Raw genomic sequence first — 12,445 nt, forward strand, 5'->3', positions numbered from 1 at the left:
GCAAACATTAAGTCCTATAGTTCCACATGCAGCAGCTGAGACAATATGTGGCACATCCTGCGCTCCAAAGGACTCCTGGTGGTTGTAGTTCCTATGGCTTATTGCTTGGGCTGTCTTTGTTCCCTCCGCGCAGGTTTCCTCATACAACCCACATCCCTGGCCTGAGGTATTCCAGCTCTACCCTCTCAGGTGATGTCTTTGAACTTCTGCAATTCCTTCTCAAAAGTCATTCTCAAAAGCTCTTGAACCACATAGTCAGGTATCACAGCAAGGACTCCACTTCTGTGGTACCAAATTCTGTCTTGATTGCTTTTATCTCATTGCTGAGACAAAATAACTGATGCCCAAAATAAAGGAAGGAAAGGTTTATTTAGCTCATAGTTTGTGGAGGTTTCATTCTGTAGTCAGCTGGCTCCAAGGCAGGGTGGTATGGTAGATAAGCAACAGTTCATAGTGGCAGAAGATGGATGGTTAGTGGCAGAGAAAATGGATGAGATGAGTAAGTCTCTTTTCCTCTCTTATATTATAAGCAGGCAACCCACCACCACAGCCTCCAGGGACAGATGTAGCACTCACACCATCTCCATGCCTTCCTCTTGCACAGAATGAGGATGTTTATAGAGTGAAGACCCTGACTCTTGATGACTTGCTTAGTTAAACTTCTCAAGTTGATGCAGTGTATCAACCATTACAATACACAATAGTTTGGCTTAATTTATTATGCTGAATATTTATTATCTAGCATTTCAAATTTAAAAAATAGATTGTCTACCATATGCAAAGCCCTAGAACAAGGGTAGACATAAAGTGCCAACCAGAAGGAGGTGGTACTGTTTTAAATGACAGCATCACTAATTACATTATGTTCAATGAAAGGAATGATTTTACTGGCATTGCTGAATTCTAGTCTTCTAACGATTTATGCCTCTATTTCCTCCTTTCTTACTTTGTGCCTTTATTCACTTTCTCACATCTGTTTGGCTTCATTTGGAGACTTTTCTCTCTGGTGGCATTGTAATAAATGGAGCACAAACTAGCTAGACAATTTCCCTCCTCTTTCCTCTTCTTGGCTTGGTACTTCTCTATATTTGCTAGTTTCCTCTTCAAATCCTTGCTGCTGTCTTGGCCCCTCTAGCTTTCTCTGCCAGGTGGACTATGTGTTATGGACTAGAAATATAACACTTCTAAGAATGTGGAAGTAAGGCAGAGTTTCCCTTCACTACTTTTTCTATGTTAGTCTTTGAGGCAACAAGCTAAGATGGGACAGGATCCTGGGATTAAACAAAGCTGGTTCTTGAATGTGAATGTACAGGCACTGGATGGATCACTAATCCCCAATGGACTGTGACAAGGACAAGGATCATGCCCTTTATAAAGTCATTGAGAATTTGAGAGTGTTTGATCCAGCGATTGGGCTTTCCTGTTTTACTCTATGATCTTTAGACCTCTTAATCCTTAAGAAAAGAGACACTCAGCTAATTGTGTAGATGTCCCACGTGAGGCTTCATTTATCACAGCTATTCCCAGAACCAGCTTTACTGTCGAGGTGTGAGGGGTGTTCTGAGCTGTCAGGTTTGATATCCAGTATCTAGGACTATGGGGAAAGGATCAGCTTTATTCATACACATGGATGAGATTTCTCCAAAAAGGAATGCTTTTATTATTGGAAAAAAATAGAACACAATCAAACACTTGCATACATAATTTTTTAAAAAAATAGTTAATATATGTTTCTGCATAACTGATATGCATCTATTCATGGTTACTATTTGCCAGTTACTGAGATACAAACTAGAGATAAGCTGTTGAGCAAGACAACTGTGGCTCCTGTCTCCATAGGGCACACAGTCTAATGAAGAAGATAGGCATAAAGGTAAACACTGAAAGTGGAAAGAAAATATTATGCATGATGAAATGAACAGCTACGTTGAAGAAAAAGAGATAGTATGTTATTCATTGCTGATACCGTATCACCATGCTGTGAAATCCAGTAATGTCATTATTCGTTGTTCAGAGTGGTTTTAATCTGTTTTATAATGTTTAATTTCAACATACATGAAGGTATGGACAGGTATTTTGAAGAGAACGAGAGACATGAAAGCCATTGTTGATTTTTCTATTGTCTGGTTTTGAAGGCCTATAATTGCCTTCATCACTGTATTCTGATGAGTTTAATACTATTTTGTTTGTATGAATTCATTGTGTGTGAAGATATGGACAACTATTCAGAAGAAAACAAGAAATGTTATGGTAGCCACTGTAGATCTCCTGCTGTGCTGCTTTGAAATCTGTGTCATTTACATTGTTTTCTTCTGATCGGCTTTGTTCTGTTATGTTTAGTTTTAAAATAAAATTTAAAAAAATAAAGGAAAGAGAGTGGCAAGAAGAAAGAAAACGAGAACCAAAATAATCCTTAAATAACAAGTTGTCTTTAATCTGCAAAAATTGTATTTGTATAATAGGGACCCAACTATTATATCCCTATCAACAGGCAAAAGCAAAGACAAAAGAATTTCATAGTCACAAGACATTATTGTCCATATTTTGAAGGGAAGCCTAACTGGATGGAAGGTAGTACAGACTGAGGTAGATAACTTTTTCTTTTAATCATTAGATAACAGCACTTAAAGAAAAAGTATTTATGAATTCTCTGAAAATTTTGTTGTTCAGCTTTAGTATATATATAAAAAGACTTTTCTGTATCATGTCTGCCAATTTTCTTCTGCTGGTTATTTTATTTTATTTATGTTCAATCTATATCATTTCCTCATTAAAATTATCTGAAGAAGACACCTACTAAACTAGGAGATGAATGAAGTCGTTTGATTAAAGCCTTTCAGAAATAACTGTGAATCTTAGCAGCAAAAAAGAAAAAGAAATTAGATATTATATGGTTAATTATAAAAATGTATCTAATAAGTCATTGCTGGCAACTAATTCAATAAAGCCATAAGTCAAAAGAACTTTTTTGGGTGATTCCACTGAGTCGCCCAAACCATTTGGACCCAAATATGACATAGGCTCTTAACGATCTGATAACTTTTGGGAACACATCTGATGAAGACAGCTTTTAGGGAATGGCTTTGAAAGTAGATCACATTCTCACAGTGCCAAGAACAGAACCTCATCCTTTATTACTCAGATCCATTCTCAGAATCATTTGGTGCCCATCTCCTGATAGACAGTGGAACCTAGGTGTCTCAGTTACTTTTTAAGTTGGGAAAGGAAAGGTTTATTTCTTACAGGTTTTGGAGGTTTCACTCCACACTCAGTTGGCTCCAAGACAGGCAGGCATGGCTGGGCTGCAGTTCATGGCCGCCGCCAACAGCCAACTCGAACCAGCAAAGAGAAAAACATACCTTCTTCCTGCCATTACATCACATCCTGGCTCCATCCCTATGTGGGTGGAGCACTGACACCATCAATCCAAGCACTATACAATGAACGAATAACAAATGCACAATTCAAACTCATGAGGCCTGAGGGACACAAACATAAACCATGACACTAGGCTTATTATTGGTCAACTCTTCATTGCTATAATCAAAAACCTGAGAAAATCACCTTAAAGAAAGAAAGGTTTATTTTGGCTTACAGCTCCAGAGTTTTCAATCAATGTCTGGTTCCAAACCAAAAACATCATAGTGCAAAGGCATGGCAGAAGAAAGACACTCAGCTAATGGCCCTGCGAAACAGAGACAGGGCACCCAAACTAGAGAGGAAGAAGCTGAGCACCAAAGATGGTCCCCAGGGTCACACTTCATAAAGCCACTCTCTTCAACTGTGCCCCACCTCCCTGGTCCATCATCTCCCAGTAGTAATTATCATCAAATTACAGTCTATTCACTGACTTGATGAAGTAGAAGCCCTTATGGTCCAATTATTTCCTCAAATTTCCATCAGCTGAAGGCCAAATCTTTACCACAAGCCTTTTGAGAGAATATTTCAGATCCCAAAAATTGCAGTTATAATAATGGACTGGAAGAGAGTAGAAGGATAGAAATGGGTTTTGAAATATAAAAGAGAAGTGAAAGTGAGATACTTTCCCAGAGTGGCTCTGGGAAAGAACCACTCGGAAAACTAGGAGCAAAGATTACTTCCCCAAAGTGTAAGTCAATCCAACCCTACTTCCTTTTATCTTCTTACTGCCTTGAGCTCACCTGCTTATATTTTAAAGATCAGAGGTTGCAGTTTTGTGACCCTAGGTGACTTCAGTTTGGGGATTTCCAGCAGGTCCAAGACAGGCCAGGTGAGAGGGGAAGTGAGCAGAGTTGATGGAGAATCCCTGTAAGGGAGATCCTCCTTCAGACTTAGTTCAGATCTTTCTTTCTGAGACTCAGATCAGATTTTCTTTTAGGTCAAATGCATTATCACTTTATTTCCAACATGATTGAAAGCAGTGAGTTTGGAAAGCTAGAGGATAGAAAAACAAGCATCTCCTAAAGAAAAGAGTGAAACTCATTGTCTTCTGATTACTGTCCAGGATTGTAGCCTGTATAACTGCTCTTCCTTCTGTCACAGTACATGCCTAGGAAGGTGTAGTAGACAGCTGTGTAACAGCTCAGTCACAGTCTGAAGTAATTGAGGCCATATCTGTCCTTCAGATGTGGATGGGGGGTGATGCACTGATTGGTTGTCACTGTTTTCACTTCCTTATTAGCCATGGGTGGGTGGGTGGGCGGGGCAGGCATCAAATGACATTCAATTTTGCTTGAACCAACTTTAACTTCTTGTTTTATCTATGGTGAGGCAAATATTTTTAAAATGGAGAGACTGAGATGTTTCAAGGAAGACTATAACATTTTGGAATTTGAGTAAGGTGATATTAAATGGAATTAAATGGAAACCTAACCTAAAATTGTGTGATTATAGGACTAAGAAAGATACAATTCCTACTACAATTGCAAATATTATTCATTACATAATTTGGAGTTTTTGCTTGAAATTTGTCATCATGAAGAAAAAATAACTTCAAATGTTTCAAATTAGTCTCTGTTGGAAATTCCTGATTTACCATGAGTTTCCAGTAGTGTTTGACTTTGAGATAATTTCTGGGAAATAAAGGACCTGGGTAGCTCATAAAAGGAAGTAATATTTACATAATTGTGTGAGAAAAGCTAAAATACTTCACTGCTGCTCAGCATAAAAAAATGAATTATAGATTTTACTTTCTAGATAACACCTGTATAGCTTAGATAACACATATGTACATTTTCATTTGAAGACTTTCATACAGTATAAAACTTCTAAGCATAAGAAAAATAAAAATCGACCTTTCTAAAAATTTATTTTTATAACATTAAGTAAAATTGTTCCTAAAGTACATGTCATCCATTACAATCAATCCTTCTGCAGTATGTCCTATTCAGACAGCAGAGAAAATTGCTGAGTGTTATCTGACATGCAGTAAATTTCTTTGAGTAAAACAATGATGATGATGTCATCATTTAATGATGTTGGTGTCAAGAAAATTTTAATTGCAATTGTTCTAATCCTTCTCCTGTCATCCTCCCTCTGATGCATCTTCTGTGTTCACCCAGGCCCACAGTCTGGACAGAAATGTGTATCAGGATCAGTGTGTGTGTGTGCGTGCATCCATGGAAAGGTGTGCTGTGTGGATTGGTGAGGGTGAGGCTGCACGTGTGCACCAGTGAACTAAGGAGTATTGGAGGAGGTGAGGGAGGGAACTGGGTGGAGAAGAAAGGAAGGAGGGTTGTTCAAGTGCAGCTTTGTACCCTTTAAAAGCAGGATTGATGTCAAAGTTAACAGCAGTAAATGTACTCCCTTGTTTAGTTCGAAAAGGTAGCCTTTGTTATTGAAGCAAAGTGTTCTACCTAGCAGAGTTTGCAAAGCAAAGTGATACAGGAGGAAAACTTACAGGCTTTAAAGCACTCATAAGAGGCCCAAAGTAGGAGCTGACTGTCTCCCTTTCACAGCATCCTTCCCTCCCTTACTACTGGAAAGGGTACCAGGGAGGCTCTGAAAGCAGGAGTGCACCCTCCCAGGTAGGAATCTTGATGTGGGAAAAGAAAACAACGTTGAGAGACTGTGACCCTTCTACAAGGGAGGTAAAGAGCAGGTGTTTGGCTGGAGGGGAATATTTTACTGTGAGATATTTCCTCACTCTTACCATTAAATCCCTAGTTTGGGTGGGGGTGAGGAAATGACACTTTAGCAAATGGAAATTTGAGAAAATACTACTTACAAGGATATAGAAAAACTATGAATTGAAGCTGTACTGGAAATAGCTCAAAGTACCTGCAGGTGTTACTCTTTTGCTTTTTTTCTCCTCTCTATATTTGTGTTTTCCACCTCAGATTCCAAGTACTATATCTACTAATACAACTGGCTTTGTCTCTGAACATTTCAGCCCCTGCAAATAGCAGTCATGCATTATTTATCCTCAGGAACCTTCCGAGAACCCATGAAACCATTTGCACAGTCACACATATTTGTTAGAAGGGACAGAATCTAAGAGCGAGTGTGGTTTGAGCACCATATTAGGAGTTTGGTGATTTAAGTTCAGGAAAGTCAGTCACTAATTTATTTTTTCTCCAAGCACTAGCCCTTTTCTGTTTCTCACTAATAGATAGAGGGCATTTGAGATGATAGCCTAGATGATCTCCAACTTCTAATATTCTGGAATGGGAAGATTTTTGTTTCTTTCAAAAAAATGTAAAAATTATATGCCAATTGAATTTTGTATCACATAGTCTATCAATGCAATGAAAGTTTCCCATTAAATATGCACATAAAAAACTGTTACTTTAAATAATAAATTAATGAAGTAGCAATTATCTCACCTGAATGTGATCACCAGTGTATTTTGTCTTTCTACTGTAAAAGTAAAAACTTTAGCTACTTATATCCAGTGCAGACAGATATTAATCTTTTTCTGGAGTACAGCAGTTCATCCCAATCCAGTAATGTTTTAAAAGTGTTATCAAAAGAACTTTTAACGGGACCCCAATAACCTTTAAACAAAAAAAAATATTTACACACACACACACACATAGAGGCATTTTCTGAGTAAAAAGTGTCTCATTATATTTATAAGCCCTAGTAGTTACTTGCCTTGTAATCTGTAGTTACAATAATAATTAATTGATATTCACATTTGGGACTTTATTGTTTCTAATTGTTCATTGTGGTATTTCTAAACATCTGAATAATCCACATGAACACTGATGACACTCATTGATTAAATTCAAAATCATAAATTCAGATTTAGCCTTCTTGTGCAACATTTCTCAAAGAAGGAAAGCTTCAGCAAGAGGAAGATTCAAGGGGGAAAGTTTACTTAAATTCAAAATAAGAAATCTGTGAATGAAAAGAACTATAATTAATAAAGTACTGTCATCAGAAACGCCATCCTTTGAGATAAACAATGATGACATAGTTAAGCTTACTGAACCAAAGTTGCTGTAGGGATGGTGCTTAGTGTCAAATATTGGGCACTTTCACTAAAACTGGCAAAAAAAATAAAGTTTGCTATCTGTAGGCAGAAGGCTATGACCACTGGAGTGAGATGGTCAGCCGAAGGTTAAAGGTTATCAAGTGTCTAGGGAAGACCACTTGAAGCTCCTACTCTTTTCCACCAACAGGGAGGACTGACCTTAAGCAACTGACCACAAAGTGGCCAAAGGGTTAAAACTGAGAATTAACAGGCAACAGCAACTTCTTCCAAGATCCTGATGTAGTTCAGATTCCATCTGAGGCTATTGGGTGTTTCAGGAACCCAGGGGATCACTTAATTTAAAAGTGAGAACCAGATGTTAGGACACATTGCACGCACCTCCCAGATGGCTGCAGGGAGTGCTCCTGTCAGAGCCAATTTGGAATTCCCTCCAGAGGTTTATCTCCAGTTTGGGGACCTAAAGCCAGTCCTGTTCCCTTATGATTGCCTCCCTGAGAACTGTTCAGCTTGAGGAACACAAGGGAATCCCTGCTCTTCTTTGCACGAGGGAACCTTTAAAAAAAATGGAAAATTTGTCATTATTCCAGGTGTTTTGCATGGGTGCAGCCCTGGTCTCAGGATTGACTGGGAAGGCAGGCGCTCTGGCCCCTAAAGCAGATCTTTTAGCCACTACCTGGAAGCAGTTGGAAAGTCATCGGGTTTTCCTTCTACCTTCCTAGAATTGATAATGAGGGAAAAATAAAGGGAACCCAGTCAGGAGTAGTAGTACAATGCCACCTGCATACTAACCAGCACCAACCTTCCCCTCACCCATATTCTTCTCCGAAAAGGAGTTTGCCAGAATGATAGTAGCTCCAGGCCTATGGGGATGAAAGGTTATTTTAAGAGACACAATGGCTACATATATGCATATTTTCATGTAATTATTATTTAAGCAGGAAGAAAAACAGCGTGTACACAAAATTTTTAAATCTTTCGGGGGTTGGAGGGGGTGATAATTAAGCAAAGTTCCCTGCAAGAGTTAACTCTTCCTAGGCTTTCTAACGCAAAGGATGTTCCACGGGTTGGGATTCAGTGACAGTCTGGGCACTGGAAAGACTCGCTTAAGAAAGGAGGAGGCCGCCCGCCTACACAAAGCCGCAGGGCTCCCAAGCCGCAGGCCGACCTGCCCCGGGCACCGCCGCCTCGGGGCGCAGCGATGCGCCAGGAAGTGCCCGCGGCTGTCAGGCTGCCCCGCCACTCTGCTGGTGGCCGGGAGAAGTTAGTCACCTAGAGCCCGAAGCCGGTAGCCTAGGAGGTCAAAAAGGCTGGGGAATGAGGCGGCAGGAAACTGGGTACCCAGAAGGCTGGGAAGAAGTGCGGGGACCAGGGAACGCCCTGATAGCGGACAGCCCTGGCGGGTGGATGGAGCTGCGAGATCTGCGAGACCGGAGCGCACACCCCGCCGGCGAGCAAAGGCAAAGAAGAGGGGAAAAAAAAGAAAGAAAGAAAAAAAACTTGCGGCAGGAACTTCCTACCAAGGGCAAGCAAAACAAGCGAGCTGGAGGCAGGGAGAGACCCAAAATGTCTCAATAACTCTAAAAACACACCAAAACACTCCTTCAGGCGATGAGGTAAGCCGAGGTTAGCCAACCCGGATTGGTTGTGAAACATCACACAGACAGGGACTCGCTGTGGCTTTAAATGAGGCAAGGAAATTTTCTGGTTTTTTTTTTTTTTTTTTCCTTTCCCAAATACTGCCCCCGCCCCCGCCCCTTCCTTCGCCCCGGCTCCCTCCTTTGTCCCTCCTTCCTCTGCACCAGGTCCCGGTCCCTTCCTCCCTCTCCGCCTGGCTTTCCTCGATCGCCCTCCTCCTTCCCTTTCACCTCCCCCATCTGATTAGGCGCGGACGGGGAAGGGTGGGAGCGGTGGGGAAGCTCTCCCTTTAAGAGGCAGCGTGCAGTGACGAATTGTTGAAATTGCCATTGCAGGATGGCATGCCGCTATAAATTCATTGTTCCACCTCCTCGCATCTTCACAGCGCTCGCGCTGCTCTCGGCGCTCGCAGCGGCGGACTGGGGATGACCGCGGGTAGGAGGACGCCGCCGCCGCCGGAGGGACACGGACGGACGCACCGGTTCCTCGGCTCGCCGCAGGCCACCCCCTGCGTTTTTGGTTTAATTTTTATGGCCTTTTCCCGACTCTTTCTGCTTTTCTTCCTGCTTCCAGCAGAGCCGAGGAAATCCACAAAATAAGGAAGGAAGGAAGGAAGGGGGCTGCAGAGCCTGGAACCTCCGCAGCCGGCGGGTCCCCGAGCGCCATGGGGACCGGAGGCGGTGCGCGCTAGCTGCCGGCTGGGTGCGCGGGTTCTCCGCTACTTTTCTCGGTGCGGCGACTGCGCCTGCATTTCCCTTTTCTCCTTCTCCTGTATTTGCTGAATCTCCACCACCTGGCGTTTGTCACTCTTTATTTTTACCCCCTCTTTCTTTTTTCTTTTCTTTTTTTCTTTTTTTCCATTTCCTCTCTTCCCAGACCACAAATCCAAACATTTTCCAAACCAACAAAGAAAAGTTCGCACGCCGGCGTCGCGGCCGGGACAGGCTGGCGCGGCTGCGGGTCCCCCTCCCGCTCCCTCTGACACTTGACTCAGCCCGCGAGCCGGAGTGTGGATGCCCCCTCCCCCGCCCCGGAACTTCCCCAGCGAATAACAAACACCCATAAAGTCCCGGCGGCGCGGCCCCTCCCCGCGGGCAGCGCACTATGCTGCTCGGGTGGGCGTCCTTGCTGCTGTGCGCGTTCCGCCTGCCCCAGGCCGCGGCCAGCGCCGCCGCGGCACCTGCCCAGGATAAAGCCGGGCAGCCTCGGGCTGCTGCAGCGGCCCCCCAGCACCGCCGGAGGCAGGGGGAGCACGCGCCGCTGCGGGTCGAGCCTCCGGGCCACCCGCACGCCCTGGCCCCGCAGCGCAGGGGCCGGGGGCTCCTGCAGAGCATCGACCGGCTCTATTCTGGTGGCGGCAAGGTGGGCTACCTGGTCTACGCGGGCGGCCGAAGATTCCTCTTAGACTTGGAGAGGGACGGTTCGGTGGGCGCAGCTGGCCTCTTTCCCGCAGGAGGAGGGCTGAGCGCGCCCCGGCGTCACCGCAGCCACTGCTTCTACCGGGGCACGGTGGACGGCAGCCCTCGTTCCCTGGCGGTCTTTGACCTCTGCGGGGGTCTCCGTGGCTTCTTCGCGGTCAAGCACGCGCGCTACACCGTAAAGCCGCTGCTGCGCGGGCCGTGGGCGGAGGCAGACACCCCGCGCGTGTACGGGGATGAGTCTGCGCGGATTCCGCACGTCTACACCCGCGAGGGCTTCAGTTTCGAGGCCCTGCCACCACGCGCCAGCTGCGAGACCCCCGCGTCCCAGCCCGGGCCTCACGAGCGCCCCCCTGCGCACAACAGTCCAGGGCGACACTCGACGGTGGACCCGCAGCTCCCAGAGCTGTCAGCTCTTTCTCCTGCTGGGGACCCGGGACAGCAGATTTGGTGGCGGCGGCGACGCCGCTCCATCTCGCGGGCGCGCCAGGTGGAGCTGCTACTGGTGGCCGATGGGTCCATGGCGAAAATGTACGGCCGAGGCCTGCAGCATTACCTGCTGACCCTGGCTTCCATTGCCAACCGACTGTACAGCCACGCCAGCATCGAGAACCACATCCGCCTGGCGGTGGTGAAGGTGGTGGTGTTGGGAGACAAGGACAAGAGCCTGGAGGTGAGCAAGAACGCTGCTACCACGCTCAAGAACTTTTGCAAATGGCAGCACCAGCACAACCAGCTGGGAGATGACCATGAGGAACACTACGATGCTGCCATCCTGTTCACTAGAGAGGTAGGTACTGCCAGGGCGGGCACTCCCGGCTCCTGGGTCCGAGGCAAGCAGAAGGAACAGTCTTGCTGATGGCTTTGCTTTTCACACAAACCACCTGCCACTATGGATTCCATTTTGCAGGAACCCCAGCCAGTCTCTATTTCTCTGCCCTTAGCCTTAGTAGCAATTTCTGCCTGAGTGACTACACCTCCTTAGGCAATCAGCAATCAATGATGCTGGATGTCATCCAGTCTGAGATGGGATGGCACAGGCTTGATAAGAAGGCACTAGAATGCTGAAAATGTGCATAAATAGGGAAAAAGGGAAAGCAAGATTGCCTTTGGGATCATCCATCTTCTGCCTTCCAGTGAATCCAAAATTAGAACCCCTTGCAACCTGATAGAGCTTGATGGTTCATCTGTGGTAGTCACGTTTATCTCATGACTTTCCTTTGTAAATGACCCGCTGTGAACCACTTCTGCAGCACAAGTGAAAGGAAGACTTTCCAAAAGACTCCTCCCAATCTGGCTCTCTATTGGAGTTTTTACACATGCACCTTGGAATCTGGGTTCCTGGGAAGGAAGGAATGTGGGAGGGCCAGAAGGAAATGGAAGTCCAATCAGCTGAAGGGATAAATTCATGAGGTTCCTTAGCAAACCCTTCCCTAATCAGTCAGTGAGTGCATCACAAGCACTGCCCAACAAGCTGGCCTGCTCAGCTGCCAAAGAAGGGCTGAATCCAGTTCACAGGTTTGAGTTTGGATGAGCGTGTTTGTGAAGCCCCAGTTCAAAGTATCTGGGCAAAGAGTCAAGATGTGAAGAAAGAATGTTTTCCCAGGATTTCCCCATTTCAAGGAAGGTGGTTACAAGACAGGAAAGAAAGGAATGTTTATAAGCCGAGCCACTCTGGAAGAAAGGCAATATCTATTTTCACAGTTACTAGACCACCAAGTTAGTATGACATTGAGGCAAAGTCCAGATCGATTTGGGGTCCTGCTTCCTAGTAGTTCCGAGCCTGAGTTATCACAACTCTGCTTTGATTGACAGTTTTAAACTGTGTCTCTCAAATGGCTGGGAAGAAACAACTTCTAAGGCTCATTCTTGAGGTGCTTGAGATCCATCCAGAATAGATGAAGTTTTATAAACATCGAAGTATTATGTAAAGAAATGAAATGGAGCAAACAAGAATAGGAAATTAATGATGCAT

At 44.6% G+C, this 12,445-nt stretch overlaps 1 protein-coding gene across 1 annotated transcript in view; it reads left to right on the plus strand.

The window, feature by feature from the left end:
• The first annotated feature begins 8,906 nt into the window (after nucleotides 1-8,906).
• Nucleotides 8,907-12,445, plus strand: part of Adamts5 (ADAM metallopeptidase with thrombospondin type 1 motif 5) — a 44,817-nt gene continuing 41,278 nt past the window's right edge. The window contains exons 1-2 of the mRNA XM_003467184.4: nucleotides 8,907-9,030; nucleotides 9,388-11,260. Of these exons, the coding sequence (XP_003467232.2) occupies nucleotides 10,157-11,260 (1,104 nt within the window). The 5' untranslated portion in view covers nucleotides 8,907-9,030; nucleotides 9,388-10,156. The remainder of the gene's footprint in view (nucleotides 9,031-9,387; nucleotides 11,261-12,445) is intronic.

Source organism: Cavia porcellus, unplaced genomic scaffold, assembly GCF_034190915.1.
Source record: "Cavia porcellus strain 051 isolate PalLab524CR breed Dunkin Hartley unplaced genomic scaffold, mCavPor4.1 scaffold_7, whole genome shotgun sequence".
In the NCBI taxonomy this organism is placed as follows: Eukaryota; Metazoa; Chordata; class Mammalia; order Rodentia; family Caviidae; genus Cavia; species Cavia porcellus.